This window comes from Cucumis melo, chromosome 12, assembly GCF_025177605.1.
Source record: "Cucumis melo cultivar AY chromosome 12, USDA_Cmelo_AY_1.0, whole genome shotgun sequence".
NCBI lineage: Eukaryota > Viridiplantae > Streptophyta > Magnoliopsida > Cucurbitales > Cucurbitaceae > Cucumis > Cucumis melo.
In genome coordinates this window covers 26257382-26282407 of record NC_066868.1, presented here as the reverse complement: position 1 = coordinate 26282407, position 25026 = coordinate 26257382, and the positions used below count along the sequence as shown (strand labels likewise).

The 25026-nt window shown below is 31.9% G+C and overlaps 6 protein-coding genes across 7 annotated transcripts; 4 read left to right on the top strand and 2 right to left on the bottom strand.

Moving 5' to 3' along the window:
- Window positions 1-664: 664 nt before the first annotated feature.
- LOC103483378 (uncharacterized) lies at window positions 665-1963 on the bottom strand. The gene has a single exon (XM_008439985.3). It carries the CDS (start codon window positions 1506-1508, stop codon window positions 1005-1007), a length of 504 nt encoding a protein of 167 aa, XP_008438207.2. The 5' UTR covers window positions 1509-1963; the 3' UTR covers window positions 665-1004.
- A 2551-nt stretch (window positions 1964-4514) lies between these two features.
- LOC103483387 (uncharacterized) lies at window positions 4515-6691 on the top strand. 2 transcript variants are annotated; one of them, XM_008439996.3, is made up of 4 exons: window positions 4515-5038; window positions 5341-5421; window positions 6149-6288; window positions 6399-6691. In XM_008439996.3, the coding sequence occupies exons 1-4, from the start codon at window positions 4733-4735 to the stop codon at window positions 6646-6648; spliced, it is 777 nt and encodes a 258-aa protein (XP_008438218.2). In that variant the 5' UTR covers window positions 4515-4732; the 3' UTR covers window positions 6649-6691. The 2 variants fall into 2 exon arrangements, with proteins under 2 accessions (XP_008438218.2, XP_008438226.2); XM_008440004.3 differs by lacking the exon at window positions 5341-5421 and having other exon boundaries at window positions 4524-5038.
- A 7-nt stretch (window positions 6692-6698) lies between these two features.
- On the bottom strand, window positions 6699-9047 carry LOC103488909 (spermidine synthase 1-like). Its single transcript, XM_008447860.3, has 9 exons — window positions 8846-9047; window positions 8347-8423; window positions 8131-8253; window positions 7931-8035; window positions 7636-7708; window positions 7469-7540; window positions 7173-7371; window positions 6916-7042; window positions 6699-6831 (listed from the first exon to the last, which is right to left on the bottom strand). Exons 1-9 carry the CDS (start codon window positions 9045-9047, stop codon window positions 6766-6768), a joined length of 1044 nt encoding a protein of 347 aa, XP_008446082.3. The 3' UTR covers window positions 6699-6765.
- A 4434-nt stretch (window positions 9048-13481) lies between these two features.
- Window positions 13482-15891, top strand: LOC103483402 (U-box domain-containing protein 19-like). The gene has a single exon (XM_008440016.3). The coding sequence runs from the start codon at window positions 13595-13597 to the stop codon at window positions 15638-15640; it is 2046 nt and encodes a 681-aa protein (XP_008438238.2). The 5' UTR covers window positions 13482-13594; the 3' UTR covers window positions 15641-15891.
- Window positions 15892-16805: 914 nt separating this feature from the next.
- On the top strand, window positions 16806-19270 carry LOC103483411 (protein DELETION OF SUV3 SUPPRESSOR 1(I)-like). The gene is made up of 3 exons (XM_008440027.3): window positions 16806-16969; window positions 17412-17518; window positions 18913-19270. Exons 2-3 carry the CDS (start codon window positions 17428-17430, stop codon window positions 19041-19043), a joined length of 222 nt encoding a protein of 73 aa, XP_008438249.1. The 5' UTR covers window positions 16806-16969; window positions 17412-17427; the 3' UTR covers window positions 19044-19270.
- Window positions 19271-23057: 3787 nt separating this feature from the next.
- Window positions 23058-24829, top strand: LOC103483429 (bidirectional sugar transporter SWEET5). Its single transcript, XM_008440049.3, has 6 exons — window positions 23058-23352; window positions 23435-23471; window positions 23568-23784; window positions 23900-24061; window positions 24180-24299; window positions 24392-24829. Exons 1-6 carry the CDS (start codon window positions 23310-23312, stop codon window positions 24527-24529), a joined length of 717 nt encoding a protein of 238 aa, XP_008438271.1. The 5' UTR covers window positions 23058-23309; the 3' UTR covers window positions 24530-24829.
- Window positions 24830-25026: the final 197 nt, after the last annotated feature.

The window sequence follows — 25026 nt, the reverse complement described above, 5'->3', positions numbered from 1 at the left end:
ATGAACCAATGTTTGACAAAGTCCTAATTTTTTTTTTATTTATTTCTCACAAATATTTGACATTACTTAAATTTAATAGATTAATTAAATATGTTAAAATCTATGCTTGATAAGACAACTTTCAAAACTTTTTTATCTAATACACTCCAAATAATTTTTCAAAAAATGTTGAGTAATTCGAAGAGCGTGAAAGAATGAATATCGTTAAGTATTAAAGTATGGACTATTTGACTCATTCATTTAATTGGATTTATAGATTTGGTTGGTCGTAAAATCCAATTACCCACTTTAATCTCACTAAACTATGGTCCTATTTGGATCAATTAACATTTTGCATTCAATTTTTATTAAGTACACTTGTAAATTTGTAATTGGTCTAAAGATTCAATAATTTGTGATTTGTCACATATAATTTGCAATGGAGCAAAATTTTTTACTCAATCGATACTTTATTTACATATTATATATTTCTATATAGTTTATTACTCAATTAGAAACAAAACTAGAAGTTAAATCAACACTAAGCCTTTGATTATTCGAACCATATACATTTTACGACAATAATAATTTAATTGGAATAATACATTCTAAGTGACTCAATTTTTTTTGTTTAAACAAAACTAACCCAAAAAAGAAAGAAAGAAATAAATAAATACACACTATATTGATAATAAGAATTTATATAAATAAATAAAACTCTGTGAAATTTGGAATTATACAATTTTAATTGGGAAAAGAATAAAACAAAATTATATCAACTATAAGAATATAAACACCCACCAATCATTTAGCTACACGTCACCCCATTAAAAAAGTAGTAAATTATCTTTAACACGCGTACCGCCGCCATTAGCGCCTCCCTACTACTTCATCGAAAACGGTCAACTTCCAGCTCATCAGTTGAAAAATATACGTTAAATCCCAATACAGGAAGGAAACCGCCCGTTCAACTTCACCGGAGAAAACAAGACCATCACCATTATTATCACCACTGCCGCCGTATTCTAACCATTCATCGCTGTAGAAGACGACGATTTCATAGGCGCCGGCGGGACGGCAGCAAACCGGTCTGAGAAGTTCTGAAACCCACCACCACCAGTGTATTCATGATTTCCTTCGAAATCCACATCCCCATTATTATGCCCCTCGTCGAAATTCAAAGCGTAACTGATAGGATCATATTGGAATTTCCCAAGCTTCACAGTAGCCGGACGGTTCCTATTGAACCGGCGAATAAACGTCTTCCATCTCGGACCGGCGACGATTTCCGACCATTCACGAAGCTTTTTGAGGGATCTGATTCCGCCGGTCCACCAGTGATCTTCGCCGTCAAACTTCGTGGATTTTGCTTTCGTCTTCACCCGTTCCCACCATGAAAGCTCATCGGAACCAGACCGATTAGGTCCAAAGCAAGGGAAACAGAAACAACTGTAGCGTTTGGAGGCTAAAAGAGCATCGGCGCCATCGATTGATTCCAATTCCTTGAAAGCTCCGTCACGGTCTCCCATGGCCGAAGAGAGAGAGAGAGAGAGGAGAGGTATTAGGGTTTACGGATTAAGAATAAAGCTCTTGTATATAGAGCCAAGGGCGGGTGACCGGAGACTGCCGGTAAAGTTGGGGGGGGGGGGGGAGGGGGGGGCCCAGTGTTTGTTAGCCGGTGGGTGAATTATCCGAAAGCTATAAAATGAAAAAAAGGGGTTTATTAATATTTATATTATTATTATAGAGCCGTTGAGTGTGGGAGAGGGAATGATCTGGTGTATCGCGGAGATATGAGAGAGAGAGAGAGAGAAGGAAGGAGAGTACAAAAGAAAAAAGGGGGGGTGGGACCGAGGGGATGAGCTGGCATGCGTAGATTAGAAAAATGAGGAGATGATTAGCGAATGTGGGGTCCCACTTACGGAATCTTATTTCGCTGGCGTTTCTATCCGCTGCCTACTGGCACTAACTAATATTCACTATTTTCTCTTTCTCTCTTTTTTTCTTCTTTTCTTTTTTATTTTCATTTGATATTGATGTATGAACAAAAATAATAATAATAATAATAATAATAATAATAATAATACAACATGAAAGATGGACATGACGAGAACCCGTTTGAGACGAAGATTATCTAGGACTATAAGAACTATCTATTGCTACATCATTGTTATTTCGAACTTTCAATTTGCTACGGTTTTTGTTATTCGACCTGTTTTTTAGTACAATGTTTACTATTCCTTATTAAATGAGTAATTATAATAAGTAGTAGTTTTTAGAATAATTATTAAGTATGTAGCAATATTTTAAAAAAATTGTAAATATAGCAAAATCTATCAGTGATAGATTTCTATCATTGATAGACTCTTATAGTATATCAGTGATAGACCAACATTTGCTACATGGTCTATCGATGATAGACTTTTATCATTGATAGTTTTTAACAGATATTGCTATATTTGCAATTCTTTTAAAATGTTGTTATATACTTAATTATTTTGAATATAATTGCTAGATTTGCAACTAACTCTAAATTAAAATAATCTAGACACCAACAATATAAATTATTATAATCTACGTTCAAAATACAAACTATTATAACCAAACCATAATAACCAAAGTCTACATTAATTCATTACTTCCCTCAAACGCCCTTTAAAATAGTACATCAATACACCAATTTCTAAAAAAAAACTTAGAATATTTGTACATTTATTGTTTTTTTCTTAAAATAGGTCCACTTTATTGGTAAATTCAAACATTTAGAATGTAATTTATTAAATCCACCAAAAATTATTAAATGTCTCAAATTGATTACAATCGTACAAATACAAATCAAACATTGAAATAAAATACAAAGAAGCAACATCAAAGACATCAAAAAGAGTGCAATAATCAAGAAACACACAGTAAAAAATGAACTCCAATTGAGGAAGAAAAAGGAGAAGCATGATAAATAAAGAACATTTGCATTGAATTGTTAAGAGAATGTTCAATTGGAATATATTTTGCGAGATTTCCTGGAGACTCAAACGTGAATACGAAGATTTGATTATTCTAGGATTTGGTTTCTTTAATGTATTGTTTTCTTTTTAGTTTTAGACCGAGGTAATGAGCTTTTTAAATAGGTTCCTTCGTTCTAGGTTGAAAAAAAAGATCGAGATAAAAATAGATACGTTAAGACACGCATGTTAGATAAGTATTTGAAATTATCTACATCTAACAAAGTATCCTTATCTAACACATGTATCGATGCTTGGTAGATAGGGTTTTGGGGGCATTGACTTTTTGATGTTATATTTAAAATAAAAAGGGGGCAACTAGTAGTGCTATAACTTAATTTTTCAAAAAGAACAAAAGAGAGAAAGAGTAGAGGTCAGATGGACGGTTTTCTTTTTGTTCTTTTAAAACTCAAAAAAGAAAGAAAGAAAGAAATAAATAAATAAATAAGTGGACGGTTTTTTCTTTGTTTATCTTTCTTTTTTATATTTTGTGGAAAGGTGAGGGATTCTAAATGTTTGTATGTTTTGTATTATTGGTGATATGAAAATAAAAGGAATGAAAAAAGCAGTAATGATGAGAATGATGAACTTGAAAGAAACTGAACTAAAAAAGAAAAGGAAGAATAATTAATAAAGTGGCAAAAGTTATAGGATCTTTTGGACAGGATGGGAAGTTTGGGCCGTGGGCTCTATCGTTCTTTACAAAGCCCAGCCCATTATTCAAAAGCCCAAAAGGTCCAATAAAAAGTCAAAGTCAAAAACTCTTTACTCCCTTCAAAAAGTCATACCAGAGCTTGTACGGATTTGATGTCTTAACGATACAATTATGTCATCGATGATTATATTTTTAATATTTTAATTTGTTTTGTCGTCGCTAATTAGTAGGTTAGAGATCACAATGTTTAGAAAATTCACATGTGATAATGGAGATTCAAATTTTGGATATATACTCTAATCAACTAAAGTTTGACAAAACCGTAGTTTTTTTTTTTATTACTAAAACTATTAAGGTTGCAAGATGGATGTTTTAAGTTGAAGAGGGTGACGATGTTTGATAATAACCTAATTGTTAAGAGCAATTATTGTCTTTAATTTTGAGATAATTGAATAATTATCACTTACAAAATACTTAACATTTTGTTTATTTTAGTTCCACAAACTTTCAACTATAGTTTATTTTGGTTTCCGTACTTTTGAATTTTTCGTTTTAGTCCTTGTACTTTTAATTTTAGTTTATCTCGAACTTTATGCTTTCTAATTGTACATAAACCAAGCTAGCATTTTAGCTTTTACAAAATTAATACAAAATATAAACTTCTCTAGACCCAAGAATCTAATAATATATTTTTTTTATAACTTTTAAATTCTTAATTATTTGTCAAAATAACATCACTCAAACTATTAATCTAAGGTTAAAAAGTAGAAGTGGTTGAAAAATCAAGCGGATCAACCAAAATTGATCGAACATAAAATTGTTAGTCGAAGATGAGGAGAGATTCGTTTGATGTCAATTTAGAAAAATCCAAATAATGATCTGTTCGTAGTTGTTCGTGGTCGAATCAATTTGAACACAATCCCCAACTCGGAAGCTCATGATTATATATATCATAAGCTTAAAACACAACAATTTCGTCCCTACTTCTTTAATATTTACCGTAAAGAATCTCATCGACTGGCTTACTATCCCTCTCGGCTCTGTCGAGCATCCAGATCGAAACTTGGGTTGCGACGGTGATCGTTGAGACGGAACCATGCCGGGACCTGGGCCTCACATGCTCTACGCCATGGGCTCCGGCATGGCTCTGACCACTCTCACCGACGGCCGATTTAGTCCCCACCATACTCTCTTTTACTCCATCAACGCTTTCTTCGGTCCCGACATCGGCTCCTTCTCCGATTGGCTGTCCTCCGTTCTTGGTTTCCCAGCATCTTCCCTTCCCGACGCTATCCATCATCCCGTCTTCTACATCCTCATTCTGGGTCTTCCTCTCTGCCTCTTCTACTCCTGGCTCTCCTCTTTTCTACTCCATAAGGGCCTCCTCGATTCCGTCTGTGGGGTGAGTCAATTCACTCCATGATTGGGGAGATTTTGGAATTCGGTATTCGATTTTTTGGATCATTGTATTGGTTGTTGGTTGCTTGAATCTGCTGAATTATGTGGAACACCTAATTGGGTCTCTCGTTTTCTTTACACCATTTCACTTGTTGTTATGGTTTGACTTCTTTACGGTTTTCCTTACTGTAAAATGATAATTAAGTGAGAACGATGGCTGCTTCTAGTGAAAAGAAATGGAAACATTGTGAATCCTTTATAAGATTGTTAATCTTCATCCTTGTTCATTTTTCTCTAATGATGTAGGTATCTCTTAATAGAAGGCAATGCTTGTTGTTAATTTCAGCTGGTTCTTTTTCACACTTCTTTCTTGACCATTTGTTTGAGGTAAGCTCATCATCAAGAATTTAAATTGCCCCATAACCTACATTTCTGCCTCTGTAAGTTCTTTGCTCATTTTTAAAAGCAAACTGTTTTGCTTGATATAACAATGTGTGAGAATACTAGTTAGTGGTGTATGGGTAAGATTCACAGGATATGAGTAAGTGGTGTTTTAGTTATAAATAAAAGAAGTTGGAGATCTTAGGGGGGTGTGAATCATTTTGTTGAAAGTTTCAATCGTTGGACTTTGGGAGAGACGTAGCCCTGTTTGGCTATTAGTATAATATAATGTCTCTTAATATTGCAATACATTCCTATTCTTGTGTTCTTTGTATTTCTTTGAATTTTCCTTATGTGGTATCCTAACATATTGCTGCTAAAGCATCTCCGCAGGTAAAGCACCTGTCATGAAGAGATGTGACGTGTGTTAAAATAAAGGTTTTCTTATTATCTAAGAGAGTGCAAGGGAAAATAAACCTTGTTATTACCATCTAATGAATGATGTTTGATACCTTTGTTGTTTTAACTGAGTTGGTTGAAAATCGTTCTCTGATGAGTTCAGAAGTACAACTGATATAATCTTATCTTTGATGAATTAGTTCATCAATTTTCGACTTTCTCTAAGTTGTGTCCATCTGAATGGGATTGTTCTTTCCTTTTTCTTTTTGCCTAGAAACTAATGTAATTAAACAAGATGGGTTGTACAATTATATCTGTATCACCAAATTCGCAGGAAAACGGGCATTCGTCCACGTACACTTGGATTTTGAGCACTGGTTGGTGGGAGAACCGAGCACCAATCAATCCAGATGCTGTTTTTGTTGTTGGATTCTTGTGCGCTTGCTTAATTGGTGGTTTTGTTTACATTAACAGGTTCGTGACAATTATATTCATTCTATTCACTTACTCTCTGTGCCATTTAAGTTCCATTAAATCTTTAGCACGCACTCAATATACCATTTTCATGTTCCTTTATGATACAGAGTGAAGTCTGGAAAGTCGATTTCGAAACAATGGTTTCAGTCCGTAAAGCTTATGGTAGTAGTAGCTACCCTATATTCCATGTGGTGCGCAAGCCAGATATACTGGGCTAGCCCTCGTCGACCAGCTGTCGGTGAAGAAGCTGATTTTGGAGTTTTAGTGTTTCTGGTTTTCTATTTTTTTCTACCTCATTATCTTTGTATAAAGTCCATGCAACCAAAAGATTCTGAAACCAAACATCTCCCATTGTGATAGATGAGTTATTCATTTATATTACAAAACGTTCAATAGACAACATCAGTTTCTCTTTTTCACTTTGACATTACAGCCTGCAGTTGAAGAACCATAATTTGTTTACATGCGAGTTTATCATGCGTATTTGGAACCCATCGCCGACTTTGCAAATGCCGGAAGACTAAACGCTGCAGTATGAATCTAAACAGCAGAATTAAACAGCCAAATTAGTTGGAATTTATAAGGGCCTATGAATAATTGTGAGCAAAAGAAAGAAGAAACCACCTCTGAGTTGTAGAACTTGGGGGGTCCTTTCGCAACACCAAAATTACTTGGATCCAGCGGATTCACTGGGCGTTTGAAGTCGACTGATGGACCGTCAGTTGAACAGAGCATGAAGCCAATGGAGCCACTGAATTTGGATCATTTAGCAGGGGGAAGAAACCAATCAGAAAAGTGCAGATTGTGCATAAAAATAAAAATTCAAGAAGTTTGGAAATGAAAAAAAGGTAATATATAGGGTTCGTTTTGGATAGGTTTGCCTTGCATATGAAGGAACAGAGGTCCAAGCATAGTTTACAGAGCCTTTGAAGATGTTACGACAAAGGGTTATGGTGTCTTCCATGGCGAAATTATTCAGCCATATGCTGTCGGCCGGAGCCGACATCACTCCGCCGGGCTTCAACGCCTTTGCTATTGATTTAAGTATGTCTTCGTTTGAAAGCTCTGTTGCATAAGCCCCTGATATCCACATTCAATTATATAGGCTTCAACTTCTCATTTTGTATAGTGAGCAGAACTATACGTTAAAATTTAAATTAAAAAAATTATAACATACCCATGCCTTGAAATGCATCAATTATGATAGCATCATAGGTGGCTGGAGGAACAGATTTGATGAAGGCCACACCTGAAACAACAAACTTTACGACAATTAGACGGAAATTAACAAACAAAAAACACGACAACAATCCTCGAAACGACATGTAGTTCTATGTTTCCTACCGTCGCCTATGTATGAATTCACACGAGGATCCTTGTATCCGATAGCAATGTCTGGGAAATGCTTCTTGTAAACCTAAACCAAACAACATTATATTTAATCACTAACTAATTGTTGTTTTCCTTACATATTACTTACCCTTTCATAATTTCATCCAGTAAAATTGATGCTTAAAACATAATTAATTCTTAATTTTTGGATGAACTAAGTCTTTAAAGTTTATGGATTTATTTAATACAAGCTAAGCTTAACTTTTGATTTGATCTAAAACATATGATATTTTGGAGTATAGCTTACATCAATCACCATTTTGTCGAGATCACAAATGTCGATTTGCTCGACACAAGCATGTCGAGATACTTCTCGAAGAATCCCTCCATCTCCACCTCCAATGAGCAAGACCTATAAGGTAAAGTGTTGATGAAACTCGGTAGACACTTAGAAACTTTAGCTATGTGATATATATATATATATATAGATATGAAGAAGACAATGACCTTTTTGGGATTGAGAATAGAACAAAGTGGGAGATGAGTGAGCATTTCTTGATAAGCAAATTCATCCTTCTCTGTTAGTTGAAGTGACCCATCCAAAATAACAACCTTCCCATGTGTTGATGTCTAAAAAAAATTAAACTTTAGTAAAATTAATTAAACAAAACAACAATTAATTAAGGAAAGTAAAATAAAAAAGTGGAAATGGAAAAAAATTACCTGAAAAACAAAAAGATCTTGATATTGGGATTTTCCTTTGAATATGACCTTCTCTACCTTATAGACATGTCCTTGCTCTATTAATTTAAATTACATCATTAGAGAGAATGAATAATATGCAAAAAAAACAAAAAAACAAAAACAAGACTAGTTATTATAATTTAGCCCTTTTAACCCTTTAATTAATTGTGAATCGATACAACTTTGAAATCTCTGATTTTGATCTTTTACTTTCAATAAATCTTAAATTTTATGGTGGATATTTTTTAAAATCTTAACTTTTTGTTATTTGTTAGAATTTTTACTATATTTTGAAAACAAATTCACATATGGTATTTTTCCTTGCCTAAAAAGTTATTTATTATTATTTAACAAATTCTAGTAAAAATTAGTTTTGAGAAACTAAATTTGAGGTTTACTGAGAGTATAGATACTAAAATTGAAAAAGTCTTGGAATTCAATAATCAAAATATATAATATTTTATCTAAAAAAAAGTACCAGGATAGAATGGAGCAATATCGACGTAACATCCTGGAAAAACAGGCGAAAAAGAATCTCCATCTTGAACTCCATTTTGGGTGCCATTTTGAATAGGAGAAAAAGAAATGATTTCTATAGGTTCATTACGGTTGGTCTCAATGGTAGGGACATGGAGCATAGCTTTAATGGGAGAAGAGGAGACACCATTTTGAAATGCCATTTTTGATATATATTTAGATATATAGATATAGATAATGTGATGAACTAAAGAGATGGAGTATTGTGAGTGAGTTTTAATATGGTGCAATGGGAGTTTATATAGCAGCTGAAAAGCTTTGGGATAACAATATTTTGGATAGAAACAATAGAAAGTTTTCAATGCATGAAATGAGATTGGTGGATTTCTCCCCTACTCATTCCCTAAAATGCCCTAAGATTCTTGCTTTTTTCTTCAAGGTGAATTGTACTACTTTGTTCTTTAGACTATTTTGGCTTCTTATGCTATAGCTATGAGAGGTTTCTCTCCTTTTTACCCCATTTTACGATCCCCTTTCCCTTTTGTGTGGTTGGTGGGACGAGAAGATTTGGAAATAAGAGTTTGTTTGTTGGTGGTAACGTGTGTATTAATTGTTAAACAAAGTTGTACATTTTATATATAGTAAGTGAAATGAGAAATTCGAACTTCTGACTTTTTAGTTGATCTATAATACATTTTAATCGAGTTAAACTATGTCCGTGTTCGATGAAGCTAAATAAACTATTATGATATTTATTTTGTTAACACGATCGATCACAAATTATATAAATTTAGTTGGATTTAATATAAAAAAGGACAAAGGGGTGTATGTAATAAACTTTGTTGCATGCATGTTGCTTTCAAGTCAAAATTTTGCAAGTGATTTGTATCTTTACTTTCCCTAGGGAACAACCCTAAAAAACATACCTATGGTCCTATACATTTACACGTTTTCCCCATCACAAATTGGGGGCTAACACTTTACACATTTGTTACATGCAATTAACTATGCTTCATATCATCTTCTTCCTCCTCTACTCTACTTCAAGTATTATCCAACAATGTCGTAAATAAAATAATAAAAATTGAATCTCCCAATATATATTTTGAACGTTTGAAGGTCTAATTTTAGAATTTTAATGAGTTTGATTGTTTAGTTTTTTATTTCGAAAGTTTAACCCGCCGTATTTTGGTAGTAATTTTTGTAATTTGTACTTATAAATACCTTTGATTGTAAATTATTATGCAATTAGTTTACTTATTAATACAATTTCAAAATATAGTGTATAAATTATTTGAACTTTACATGTTAAAAATTTATGTACAAGTATTTTTAAACAACTATATGATCTTTCATAAAAAATATATCAAACATCTTTATCTTTTTTAAAATTTAAAAATTAATTTTATCAACCAATCTCTTTCTAATGTAAAACAAATACCAATCTAATTTCCAAAACTATATAAAAAAAAAGTTTATTTTTAGAATTTAACTAGAAATTTAAGTATTTCTTAGATGAAAACTAAAATTTAAAAGTTGGTACGAAACAAACATAAATATTTATAAGAGAAATTTTTTAAAATGACAAATTTGATAAAATATTTATAAAACATAGCAAAATTTTAGATTCTATTAATGATATATATCGATAGATATTTATATGCTTCTATTAGTAACATTGATAGACAGTAATAAAAGTTTATCAATTTTTATCATCGATAGAATCCAAACTTTTGCTATATTTTGTCAATAATGTCCCATATTAATTAAAAAAAGAACAAAATTTGTTATCAAATAAGATTGATGTAACCATACGTTTTATTTTCTTTCTATTTTCACTTTTTCTTTAAAATAAGAGACAACGAAACCAAATGTTAGATGTTTAGTTTGGTGGTACGAATTATTGTATTAATTTTTTCTCTTTAAGAAATGAAATAAGAAAATTTAGTTTGTTAATTGTTACGGTGTGAACGAAGGAAGTATATAAACGTGTTGAAATGTCAAAAAACTATTGGATAAATAAAATATGTTTGCTTTTGTCTCATAGGGTAAGCTAATTAACATTTGATTATTTTGATTGTAATTATTAATTATTGAAGAAATAGGAACATCAAGATTTGTGTTATAATTAATCAAAATCAATAATGCTACCAAATTGAGGGACTACGTCCTATTGTTATTTAGTGTAATATTAAATGCTATATGATTTTATTGAAAAGGATAACGCCATGCATATTTAGCCACATAATATGATTACTATGACCCACACACTATATAATATAAATCAATCTAACACAAAAATATCTAACCTTAAATTCCACCACATATATATATATATAATATAATATAATATAATATAATATGATCCCTATAGTTTTTTGTTTCTATAAAATATTATTTATGTTCTTGAAAACATATTATAAATTTAATACACTTCTTCCTAGATGCTTCCTAATGTGTATGTTGACTTTGTCAACTTTTTTTGTATAATCAAAATTTAAAAAATATCATTAGTTTATTTTGAATTTAAAGAAATGGTTGGTTTTTTTTCTCCCCCACTTAATAGTCTTATGAAAATGACAAAATTTTGAGTTTTAGTTTTTATTTAGGTTTTCTATTTTTAAAGGTTTTTTTTTTTAATATAATAATTTGGTAAAATATTTGACGCCCAAAGTTAAGTCTATTTCTATTTATTTAGGATTGATAGTGATAGCGATCTATCACTTTCTTATGTTGTTCGAACTATCGATATATGTAAGTTTCTTAAAATTCTCACTTTTCTTTATTGCAGATAGATAAAGTTGACGATAAAAAAGATGAAGATGATTTGGAAACATTTGGAACCATAAATTTAGAAACACTTAGAACTACAATTGTTAGCCGATTGTTTGAATATTTTCATTTTATCTCTAAATTTTAGAACTTTATTTTTACCTTTTAAGTTTTTATTAAAATTAACTATTTAAACTAATCACTATGCGATGCTTTTTTAACTAATTTATAATAACGTAAAAAATTAGTGAAAAGAAATTTAATAATCATCGTTTTGATTCTTTTTAAATTAATCAACAACGTTATTATCATTAAGGATTAACGATGAATATTAGTGTAAAATCAAAATAAAACTAAATTTAGATCCTACGAACCAACTTTGAAAAAATTTAAAACGAAATGAGCAAAATTCAAACCATAACTATGTCACACAAGACAAGATTGAAAAAATTGGGAAATTATAGAGTCTAAATTAAAGTTTAATTAATGATGTTTAATAATATGTAGTCTTTGTGTCCAAATCTATATATATATTGGTATAAATTAATGGAATGAGTTAGAGCAGCTGTATCCTTGGACGAACTGATGAACCTATCAATTGTAATTAATTATTATGATTTGACTGCAACTATATAATTAACTTGAGAAGCTTTTAATTAGTGATTTAATATATAAATAATTAAGCACTTATAAGTTAATATGACTTTTGATTTAATATTTCCCAACCCATTACCTACCGACAGCTTAAGTTGATGGAAATCTAAACTCTAAGGCTAACTTTATTTTCTTCATATATATATATATAATTATTAAAACTAAGACACCGTTTAAGTCAATACTCCTCACGAGGATATAATTAAGTCCATATTTGCTTCTATATAACAAGATTCTCGTGTCACATTTACCTTCTTATTTTCATTACTCAAATGGGTTTTAGATATATTTAATTTTGAAGAAAAGTTTGAACCTTTTGATTGAAGGATGATGTAATAAAATTTTGAGTTTTTCTTTCTCTTACGTACCAAAGTTTTAAAAAAAAAAAATACTAAAATTTATACATAAAAATATAATGAAATTACTAGATTCATAAAAACATAAAAAACAACATTTACATCAATAATATCTAGATTGTTTATTTTTTATGTTTTGTAAATATATATGAAAATTTAATACTATGATAAGACAAATATATCATTATAAATATTAAGAAAAAAAATAATTAAAATCATTAAAAAGAGGCAATATTTTGATAATTTAAAAGAAATAAATTTTAGAAGAGAAAAAGGAAGGCAAAATCTCGAAAGTTCCAATAGTAAAGGAAATTCAAACCAATTATTATTATTATTATTATTATCAATTTTGTACAAAGAATTTAAGCTTATTATTTTCCTCCCTAAATGGTAGCTTAAAAAGACTCTGATGAAAATTATAGAATCCTATAATAATTTTAGGAAAACATTAATTATAAATTTACATCAACATACTAAGAAAAAGAAACCTTAACAATTTTTTTTTAATGATTAATGATATTATTAAAATTTAGTATGGATTATTTAAATTAAAAAGATAATATTTAAATTTGATTGGAGATAAACACGCGTCCAGCCACGAGTCGGGTCTGACGTTGCTTAGACCAAGCTGACAATACCTTTGCCGCAAGTAACATGTCGTGATATCATTCGTCCACGTTTCTATGTCGGTTCGTAGACCCCACAGGTTTATCCGTATCGGATTAAGAACCCGTAACCCGAAATCCGAGCAGGATCCACGAAGCAACACATTCCCAACCAAAGCCTTCCACGTGTCACCATACACGTGTTCATATTTTTCGCGGCAAATCCTTCCACCACCACCTCCTCCGTCCTTTTCACTTCAATTGAAACTTGAAAGATCTTCAAATCCTTTGATTCTCCATTTCTTAAAATTTCCTTTCTTTGAAAAAAGATAATCCGATTTTCATTCCTTTTGAAATTCTTCAATGTTTCGGAATCCCAAACTATCCGATCGTCGGATTCTTACTTTTCCGGCGGTTCATCCATGCTCTGCGATTTCACCGGCGACTCTTTTGGCCTCCTTGATCGATCTTTGCCGTCAAATATGCAATCACCAAACGAAAACTTTCGTTACCCAGAAACGAAACGCTCGAGAAACCATTCGACAAATTGGAATTTTGTTGATATTCTTCGAGGAACTTCGTGACATGTCGTCCAATCTTCCGGATTCTGTCGTGCTTTGTTTTTCAGAGCTTCATCTCACGTTTCAGAAAATCTTGTTCTTGTTTGAAGATTGCTCGCGTTGTAATGTGAAGATTTGGATGTTAATGAAGTCCCAATTCGTCGCTACTCAGTTTTGGGTTCTGATTCGAGCGCTCGCTACGGCTCTCGACGTGTTGCCGTTGAATCGGATTGATACGAGCGATGAAGTGAAAGAATTAGTGGAATTAGTTGCGAAACAAGCAAGAATTGCGAAGTTTGGGCTGGATAAAGATGATGAATTAACGATGAAGCGTCTTCAATCGATTTTGCTGCAATTTGAGAAGGGGATTGAGCCGGATTTGACCGCCATAAAAAGGGTTCTTAATTACCTTGAAATTCGAAGGTGGAGTGATTGTAATAAAGAGATTAAATTCTTGGAAGAGGAGATTGATTTTCAGTATTTGGATTTGAAAGAACGAGATGTCCAAATTTTGAGCAGTTTGGTGGGTTTTATATGTTACAGCAGAGTAACTCTGTTTGAAGCTCTGGATTTTCGGGACAAAAATCAAGCGGAATTCAAATGCAATCCCGAGATCCTTAGCTGTTTGAACCCAGAAGATTTTCGATGTCCAATTTCTCTTGAACTTATGATTGATCCCGTTACTGTATCCACCGGACAGACTTACGATCGAGCTTCCATTCAAAAATGGCTTTCCGCCGGAAATTTCATCTGTCCCAAAACAGGGGAGAGGCTCACAAGCTTAGAGCTGGTGCCAAATTCGAGTCTCAAAAAGTTAATTAATCAATTTTGTGCCGATAATGGAATTTCCTTGGCCAAATTCAACGCACGATCTCATGACATAACTCGAACTATAATTCCGGGGAGCTTGGCCGCTGCGGAAGCGATCAAATTCACTTCGGAGTTTCTTCTCCGGCGACTGGTTTTTGGAACGAGTACAGAGAAGAACAAGGCAGCATATGAGATTCGTTTGTTGGCGAAATCGAACATCTTCAACCGGTCTTGTTTGATTAAAGCTGGTACAATTCCACCATTGTTGAATCTTCTCTCGTCTTTCGATAAATCCACGCAAGAAAACGCCATTGCTGCAATTTTGAAGCTTTCAAAGCATTCAACTGGTAAGATTTTGGTGATGGAAAATGGAGGATTACCACCGATTCTCTCTGTTTTAAAATCCGGGTTTTGTTTAGAATCTCGTCAATTAGCCGCCGCCACATTGTTCTACCTCTCATCCGTAAAGGAATACCGGAAATTAATCGGCGAAATTCCTGACGCCATAACAGGCCTAATCGATCTCATCAAGGAAGGAACGACGTGCGGGAAAAAAAACGCAGTAGTCGCCATTTTCGGGCTTTTACTCTGTCCCAAAAACAACAAAACCGTTCTTAATTCCGGCGCCGTTCCGATTCTTCTTGACATAATCGCCACCTCCAACAACAGCGAATTGATTTCCGATTCCCTTGCAGTAATCGCCGCATTGGCTGAGAGTACAGAAGGAAGCAACGCGATTCTTCAAGCATCGGCTCTGCCTCTGCTTATAAAGACTCTGAATTCGGAAAGTGCTTTGGCCGGAAAAGAGTACTGCGTTTCGACGCTGCGTTCTCTGTGCAGCCACGGCGGCGAGGAGGTGGTGGCGGCACTGGCTGGTGATCGAACCATTGCTGGGTCGCTTTATTCGGTTGTGACGGAGGGAAATGCGGCTGCGGGGAAGAAGGCGCGGTCGTTGTTGAAGATTTTGCACAAGTTTAGGGAAGACGATGTGGTGGCGTACACGGCGGTGGATCAAGAACGATCAGTTGATGTTTGGTAGTTAAATTAGGTTTAGGAAAAAAATGATTTGGAGATTTTAATTGTTTGTTGTTCGTTTTGAAAATGAGCTCGGTTTTTAAGAGAGCTCGTTTGATTTAGTTTTGGATAGGAAAGTATAGAATAGTGTTACATTACTAAACACTTGTATATAAAAAACCATACTTTATATTTTAGAGATATAATCTATAGTTTGTGAATCTGTATAATAACATCATATTCTTTTGTAATGTAATGTGTATTTGAATTTTCATATGTAGTGGTGTGTCTTAGATTTTTGTTGCTATAACTAATTGATTAGAAATGCAATCAAATGTTATTGTTATTGAATTCGAACTTGGCAATAACTCGTATTTAACGTATTTTCTTTTTTCACCTAAACAGGGTTTCAAGTGTAAAGAGCGATGAATTTTTTTTTTTCAAAAGTTAAAGTAAAAGGAATGTTTATCAATTTACGAAGGGTGTCTTCAAATATAATTTTTTTTTTAAAATAATATCAATGATAGTTCTTGACATTGTTAGACATGATAGAGTCTCTTAATTTTTTATATTGTCAGTATAATCATTTTTCTTTTACAAATGTGTATGAATAACATTAACTATCTTACTAAAAAGATTACCTATATTTACAATAAAATTTGAGCCTATTGGAATAAAATGAACTTCCTTTTGAGTGTGCAATGTTCCATTTTGTGTCGGGTTAATGTTAAATAACTTGATTTTTTAATATAACGAATACTAACATCTTATTTATGTCACATACCATCTAGATCACTTTCTTAGTTCGTCTTGTTTTGGTTATTTTCTTCTCCTCGTATTTGCATTATCTCCTTCCCTCACTCTTATGGCCACCGTCTAACCATTCATTACCCTATTAGATAATCATTTTGCTCACACTTAGAGATTCTCGGTAAAATTCATCACTATCACACTTGTGGCCACCATGTAAATGACTTATAACTTAAACAAAAAGTTACTTATCATAGTCTCTTAAATCAGGTTGATTTGATATTATTACAATCAATTTTAAGTTATCTGTACACATATCTAAAAGAAAAAGGATTTTTTTCCTCAAAAAGAACAAAAAAAAACTAATTTTTGTACTAAATGTAAATATATATATATATATATATTTTTTTTTTTTACAAATTTTCAGAGAAAAGAAAAGTGAAAATTTAAAAGGAAGTGAAGATCTCTAGATTCGAACTCCCAACCGCAACCTCAGCGCTTTGACCTCATAATTAGGGCTAAAAATTTCATTTGCAAAATTCTTCAGCTGGCTCGTCTTCTTACTCATCTCCCCGACTCTTCCCTATTACCTAATTCGGCCCAGGTAATCTTCTCTACTGTTCTTCTCTCAAATCTAAATCGATTTACATTCTTCAAATTTTACGATTTGTTTGTGTTTAGATCTGCATTTTATTATGGAGTTCTTCAGTCATTTTATTCAATATGTTTTGCTAATTAAATCTCTTTATCCCACTATTCATCACTTCCTGATTTTTTTTTCATCTTTTATTTTAATGCTGACTCTTTTTTGAGTTTCTGCGAAAAATATTTTTGGTTTGGTTTCTTGTTTGATTGGGATCTTAGATTTGAAAAGTTAGGGTTTCACTACATTGTTCTTTGTTATTTTAATGCTAAATTAAATTATCAATTCGTCGTTTAGAAAGCAGTACAATATGACTTCTGGTTTTTTTAAAAAAAGAATTCTTTTTTTTACATTTTTTATTAACGTGATTGTTGCTGATTTTTGTTGAATACGACATCTGTAGACTGTTAAAATTTTTCATGGCGACTGAATCCAAGACTGCGACTGAGGAAGTTAAGATTGACCTCTTTGAAGATGATGATGAGTTTGAAGAGTTTGAGATTAATGAAGGTACCGTTAATCATTTGGGAAAAAAAACCATCCCCTTATTTGATGTTCTTCACTACTGTTTACAGTGTATACTTGTTTTTCGTTTATGGTTGGCCGATGTGGATTACTTAATTGATGTTGCATACAAAATAATGGAAATAAAATAAGGGTCTTCATAGTCCTGTTACTTCCTTGGCGATAAATATGATCTGCTATAACAGTAATATCATTCTCTAATTTGGATCAGCATACTCTTAAGTTTTTCTTGTTCATTCATGATTACCATTTTATATTATCTCCATCTGATACAATTATAATCACCCATACCTTATAATGAGCTGGACTTGCATTCTCTACAATTACACCGTTCAATTAAAGAAACTATTAGTTAGAGAGAAAAGATGTCAGAGTTACATGCCTTTTGGCTTCCCAGGAATGTCTGGCATTCCGCTGTTAGGATTTGAGAAGTCTTTATCTTAGAACTCAAGGACACAGGCATATATTTGTTCAAGTAAGGTCATTGGAAAGTTTTATCTACTTTAAAGATTTTATGATATTTGGGATGAGACCCATAATTGAGAAGTTTTTATAATATAGTGTGCACTAAAAAATACTAGGAGTTATTTTTTTTGTAACATGAGCAGTTGTGCTGGCATGTACTTGTACTATCAATATCTAGAGTTCTGAGGTTTGGTCCCCCACCCCACATGTTATAAGGGAAAATAAAGTAAAAATAGTAGGAGTATGAGTTTTGGTTGAATATAAGGAAATTGGAGGGATGATGTTGTTGGAACTAAGTGTAAGAGAAAGAGACAATCTTTTTGGCTTTTTCAGTTCAACCATTTTGAATTGCTGTAAATCAAATGGCCGGTATGCATTGATCTTGATACATTTAGGGAAGAAGTAGAAGTTTCTGTTAAGTAGTTCCCCACTTTTGCAGGTGGGGGTGAAAAGGCATGCTCTGCTACTTGATTTGAATCCTCCTATGAGCAATGCAAAAGTGTTTTTAGGAAGGAAATTAGAGTCCTGTGGCAATGGATAAGGATTTGCTTGTCTAATCTGCCGCAATCTGAACCTTTCTTTTTCTTTCAAAATATATGTTAGAGGCCTAGAAAAAGTGATGTATTATTAGCACAATAACACCCGTCACTAATGGATCCATTTTTTGGTATCTTTACCATTAAAAGATGAACTCATAAATGGGAGAACGGCATGACACTCTGATATATGTGTAATCCTATTAAATCAGTATTTGTTTCTCGTGGCTTCCTCTCCCCCCCCCCCCCCCCCCCCCCCCCCCCCCCCCCTGATGGAAAATGTATTTGGTTCTAGAGGGGTACTAATCTAATCTAATCTAAACACTCCGTTATCAGACATTTCTAATATTGTTATGAATGATCACATCAACTGTGCAGAGTGGGAAATGAAAGAAGAAGGCAAAGAAATTACACAGCAGTGGGAAGACGACTGGGATGATGACGATGTCAACGACGACTTCTCTCTGCAGCTTAGAAGAGAATTGGAGAGCAATACCGAGAAGAAATGAGAAGACTTTTTTTTTTTACTGTCTTGTATGTTTTCATCTTCTAAGATCTATGTTCAACCCTAGGTCTTTTGACCCCATTGTGATTTTACGCCGTCTTATATCCTTGTAAATGGTGGTATTATGAACATACTTAGCAGCCTAAAACATCGTTTTACCTTTTCAGATCAGATAATTGGAAATTTGTGAAACGTTTAGCTCTGAAGAAAACACTCATTATTGTTGTAGCATCTTCTTCTTCTTCTTCTTCTTCTTCTTTTGTTCAATTTACTTATCTTCCTTTTTCCCTCAAAGGTCACATATTCAACTTCTCCTCCATCTATTTTATGAAATTCGTTTCAATTAAATTTTCTAGGGTTTCAGTAGCTCCAAACAAATTGTACGTTTCACAACAAGCACTTTTGTGGCCAATTATTTCAATAGCTCATCTCAATGAATCTTTTAGCTATGATTAAACACCATTTCTCAAAACATTCAGATAATCGATTTTTTTTTTTTTTTTTTTTGTTGGTAGAATTGAAGACTAAGACCCTTTAAAAGAGTATTCTAAGAGACTGTCTTAACAAAATTATGACACTCGAGTAAACCTTTGCTATTGTTAACAATTTTTGTAAGCGTTTGCTCCTCCCTGTTTTCCCATCGTTAGGGCTTTGTTTTTCTTTTGCGATTTTCGACTATGCTCTTCTTCTGAAAGAGAGAGAAACATGTGGAGAAAATGGAGTTTTAGAGCGACGAATAGTATATAAAAGCAAGAGCAGAACAAAATATAGGAAACAAGAAGAAGATCAAGAGAATTAGAAAATACAATTACGATCTCATTTGAACGAAATTCTATATAGACTGTACAACTACGTCCTTGAGTTCTAAGAATTTAAAAAAAGAAAAAAAAGTTTGTTGACACAAGCACAAGGCTACAAATCCTCAAATCACAAAAAACTGAAGAAAAATAGTCCACATTCTTATTCATTACGAAACTGAATAATACAAAACAACAAAAAGAAGTTACAAACAAGAACAATATCAACCACAAAAAGAGTTCTTCATCTTCTTCTTCTCTTTGCCATGCTCTGCAACTTTGTCACCGTAGACGTTGGGGCTTCTCGTGAACGTCGACTTCCTCCGGCCCGGCTACCACAAGTGGCAGCAAAATCAGAACCATGAACCAGTTCAATTCAATTGAATCAATGAAATTTTAGGAAGAACAGCAGCAAAAGTCCTACAAATTGGGCAAATGGGTTTATTCAAAAGCCAAGAATCTATACATTGAACATGAAAACTATGATTACAATTAGGCAGCAATCTGCATCTTTCCCCCAATTTGAAATTCTCCAAACAAATCACACATTCCATTTCAAAATCCTCCATTTTGTTGTTGCACTCATAACAAGGAATCTTCTCCAAATCTTCATTTGAAAATCTCTTCATTCCATAACTATTACTATGATTATTATTATTATCACTTCTCCAAATTCCTTCTTCTCTTAAAGCTCTCCCAACAATACAAACATGAATTACAACTAAAACAGCTATTCCAACCACTAACAGAACAGCTGATACAACAATCTCCATAACCATAATAATCTCCACAAAATGACAAACCCCTTTTGTTTTGTTTTTGGTTCTATTTTGTAGATTCACTCATTTTGGATCTTCAAAAGGAAGAGTTTTGTTGGGATTGAGTTTTAAAGACACACAGAGACAGAGAGACAGAGAGACAGAGAGAGAAGAAGAAGAAGAAGAAGAAGAAGAAGAAGAAGAAGAAGAAGAAGAAGAAGAAGAATTTGGTGATGAGTGTCCTTCTGGCTTTTGTCTTTTTTGGGGTCATTTTCACAAATTTTCCAAATTTTATCAAACACCCTTTTGGAACGGTCTTTTGTTTGGATCATTAGAAAGGAAATTACATATATATATATTACGATCACTTTAGTATCTTAGTCTTTGAAAAAAAATTAAATTTACAAACACTTTTAGAGATCAAGCAAAAGTAATTTTTTAGATTTGTTTTTATCTTTCAAATTTGGTCACAATTTCAAATGTTTAGTCAAGCTAATTAAAAATTATTTTCAAAAACTAAAAACTAAATAATAATCACATGCTTCAATGAATTAAAGTTTGCTACTTTATTATTACTTTTTAACTTTTTTGCTTTTTTACATACATACATAGATATATGTTCTTCAAATTAAAAAATTAAGAATATTCTATACGAACACCAATCTTCATTGATATCCAAAGTTATAGTTTTTGTTAAAATTGTGTTAATGTTTAATAAATTTTCTAACTTTATTTTATGATTAATATAATAAACCCTTAACCTATAAAATATCATATCAAGAGCTCTTTTTTTTTTTTTTTTTTTAATTTAATAAATGTTATGGTAAATTGTGTAAAGACATTGAAAGACAAGAGGTTCAACAATGATTGGAATTGTCCTTTTCAAATACCAAATATGAACTTAGGGAGGAGAGAAAAAAGAAAAAAAAGAATTTGATGCCAAATTGAAGTGCTTCTCAGGCCATTGATTTAGTACCATATTCATTAACCCCACATCACATGAATTGATTGGAATTTAAAAACCTCTTTCTTTTGTTTCTATTAAATTAAGTTCTAAATTATTAGGAGAATCTAATCATGTTCATGTGTACAACAAAGTCTTATGATTGAGAGAATCCAATCATTTATATATATATATATATATATATATTAATATTATGTACACCAAAATTTTGATTGTTTCTTAGGTCATTTAGTGACCTAAATTATTGAATTTTAATTTCAACACTTGTACATGGTTACCCAAATTAGGATATTCATTTCCTTCTAAATCAATCTTTTTTTTTTCTTTCTTTCTTTATGAAAAACTTGTATTTTTAGGTTAATTAGGAGTTTATATTCAAATTTGGTAGTGATGAATTGATGTCTCTCTCTCTTTTTTAATTTTATTTTGTGTTTTCTTAACTATAAATTCGACTGCGTTCTATTAACATCGATATTATTATAAAGAATGTTTTGGTTTACTTATTTCTACAAATACTTTACAAATAATTTACAACAAAAAACCCTAATAATCGAAGAAGAATTATTGTAAATGACAAAATTGTTAAAAATATTTATAAAGTATAATTTTTTTTTAAAATTCTGTCAATATCACTGATAGACAGTAATAGAAGTTTATGAATATTTATAATATGAAATTTAATTCTATTTTGTAAATATTTTGGTTCGTTTTAGTATATTTAAATACGGTTCAGCAGAAAGCATATAATGTTTTTTTTTAAAAAAGAATAAAGGATACTTTAAAAAGTATAAATAATTATCCATCATTAGTTTACATCATTTACCGCTAGTTGTTTTAGAATTTTGAGTAGAGCCAAAAAAATATCGAAACGATAAAAACTGATAAATTTGACAAAATATTTACAAAATATAATAAAGTTTTAGATTATATCAATAATAGACACTGATATACTTTAATTAATAGCACTATAAAATTTTGTTAGTATCTATAATCGATAGAATCCAAAATTTTACAATATCTTATAAATATTTTAATTTATATATATATATATGAAAATGTGCCTTTTATTTTTATTATTTTATCTGCAATATACAAAGGAGAAGAGTAATCTTTATACCTTTTTAAGTTGGAAGTCAATACTATATTTCATACTCAGTTGAACTTATATACATCAATAACTATAAACCTTCAATTAGTTAATATAAATAATCCACAATAAAATCTTAATTAGCATCTTAAATTAGTATGAAATGGAAGACTAAATCCTAATTAATCCTTAAACCTTGTTTTTGTTTATACCTATCCACATGTTAATCAAAATTAAATTCCTAAAATTAGACTAAAAAATTAATTTGACTTTGTCTTAAGTCAGTTAAAATTATTATCACTACTCTCTCAGCTATTTACGTTTAGCCTTAAAAAAAGGTTCCAAACCATTGACATATAAACCAACGAAATTTAGCCACAGATTTCTTCACTCATCTCTTTTACACACACACACACACACCATTATATATAAAAACCCACAAACTTTTTTCATTTTTTCAACCATTTTTTAATAATAATATTATTATTATTATCTTAAAAATATTTATAAAAAAACCCACAAAAAAAAAAGAGGAAAAAAATCCCCAGAAAATAGAAAGAAAAAAAAACCCCCTTTTTTTTTTCAAGTTTTTCAAACCCTTCTTCTTCACTCTTAAAAGGGTTAATTAGAAAAGGAAAATAGTGTTGTTTTGTTTTTTGTCACAATGGTGAGTACAGAGACAGCAAGAACAGTGATTGGCATTATAGGTAAAGAAAACAAAATCTGACCTTTGTAATTTTAAGTAAACAAATTGATTGATGATTTTGATTGTTAGTATTTTGTTTACAGGAAATGTCATATCTTTTGGTTTGTTTATGTCACCAATGTAAGCTTATTCTGATTATTTCTCTCTATTATATATTGTTGATTTGTTACTTTTTATTGTGTTGAATTTTCGTGATGAACAAACAATCTTGTGTAGTCCAACATTTGTTCAAATAATAAAGCACAAGGCAGTGGAAGATTTCAAGCCAGATCCTTACTTGGCTACAATCCTGAATTGTGCTATGTGGGTGTTCTATGGAATGCCCTTTGTTCATCCCGATAGCCTTCTCGTCATTACTATCAATAGTATCGGTTTCTTCATCGAACTCATCTACGTTTCCATCTTCTTTCTCTACTCTCCATGGGCCAAGAAAGTAAGTTTTGACAGAATAAATAAATAAAAAGTTCGTCTAAATTATTTTTCGTACGGTCGGTTTTGTTAGGGTTTCTTTTGATAATGCATGTTTCTGTGGATTTATATTTTTTCAGAAGAAGATGTTGATCATTTTGCTCATCGAAACTATTTTCTTCGCTGTTGTCGTCGTTATTACGCTTCTGGTTTTCCATACCACCATAACTAGAAGTTACTTTGTTGGCATTTTATGTATCATCTTCAACATTGGAATGTATACTTCTCCATTGACTGTCATGGTATAATTAAAAACAAACTCAATGTACAATCAAATTGGTTTTTCTTTTCTTCTAAAACGACGAATATTGATTTCCATTACGTGTATGCATGTGTGTGTGTGTGTATTTTTTTTCTCAGCGACTAGTCATCAAAACAAGGAGTGTGAAATACATGCCATTTACTCTCTCCCTCGCCAACTTCTGCAACGGTATTGTATGGGCCATTTACGCTCTTCTCAAATTCGATCCTAACGTCTTGGTAAGCCATTCGTTTCATAACAGATTTCCCTCTAATAACCATTTGATTTTTAGTTATTCATTGATATATATTTTGTCATTGATTTTCTACAGATTCCAAATAGTTTGGGAGCACTTTCTGGGTTGATACAATTGATTCTGTATGCAACTTATTATAGAACTACAAATTGGGACAGTGACGGGTCGACGAGGCCGAGGAGGCCTGAGGTGCAAATGACAGATAATGTATAGTCTTGGGAGAGGTTGAATATATATATACATATTTAGAAGTCGACATGTCGTGTCTAGCAATTTGTTTACCCCTCCTTTTGGAGCTTCATTTGATGAAGGCTCAGCTCATGAATAATTGTTTGGTGTAATTTTTCTTTTTATTCATTGCATCCACATATATTCTTTTTGTTTTGCTGTGTACTTCTAATTCTCATTTTTCCCCCCACACCAAATTAAATTTGTTCTCACAATATTCTTTATTGGAATATATTCTTCTTCATTTCATCAAACTTCAATTTAATTCCCTTTTATCTCTTTGTATAATATTTGTGATATTTCTAAATCCGTAAACACTATGAGAGACATCCATTAACAACAAATAATTTGAAAGGCACATTTGTACGTTCAAATGGTCATAACACTAACAATCTAATATTATTCTTGATTGGACATTCCAAAAATGTCAAATAAGATCAATCTTTATGTCAAGTTTCAATTAATTACATAAGTTTGGATTA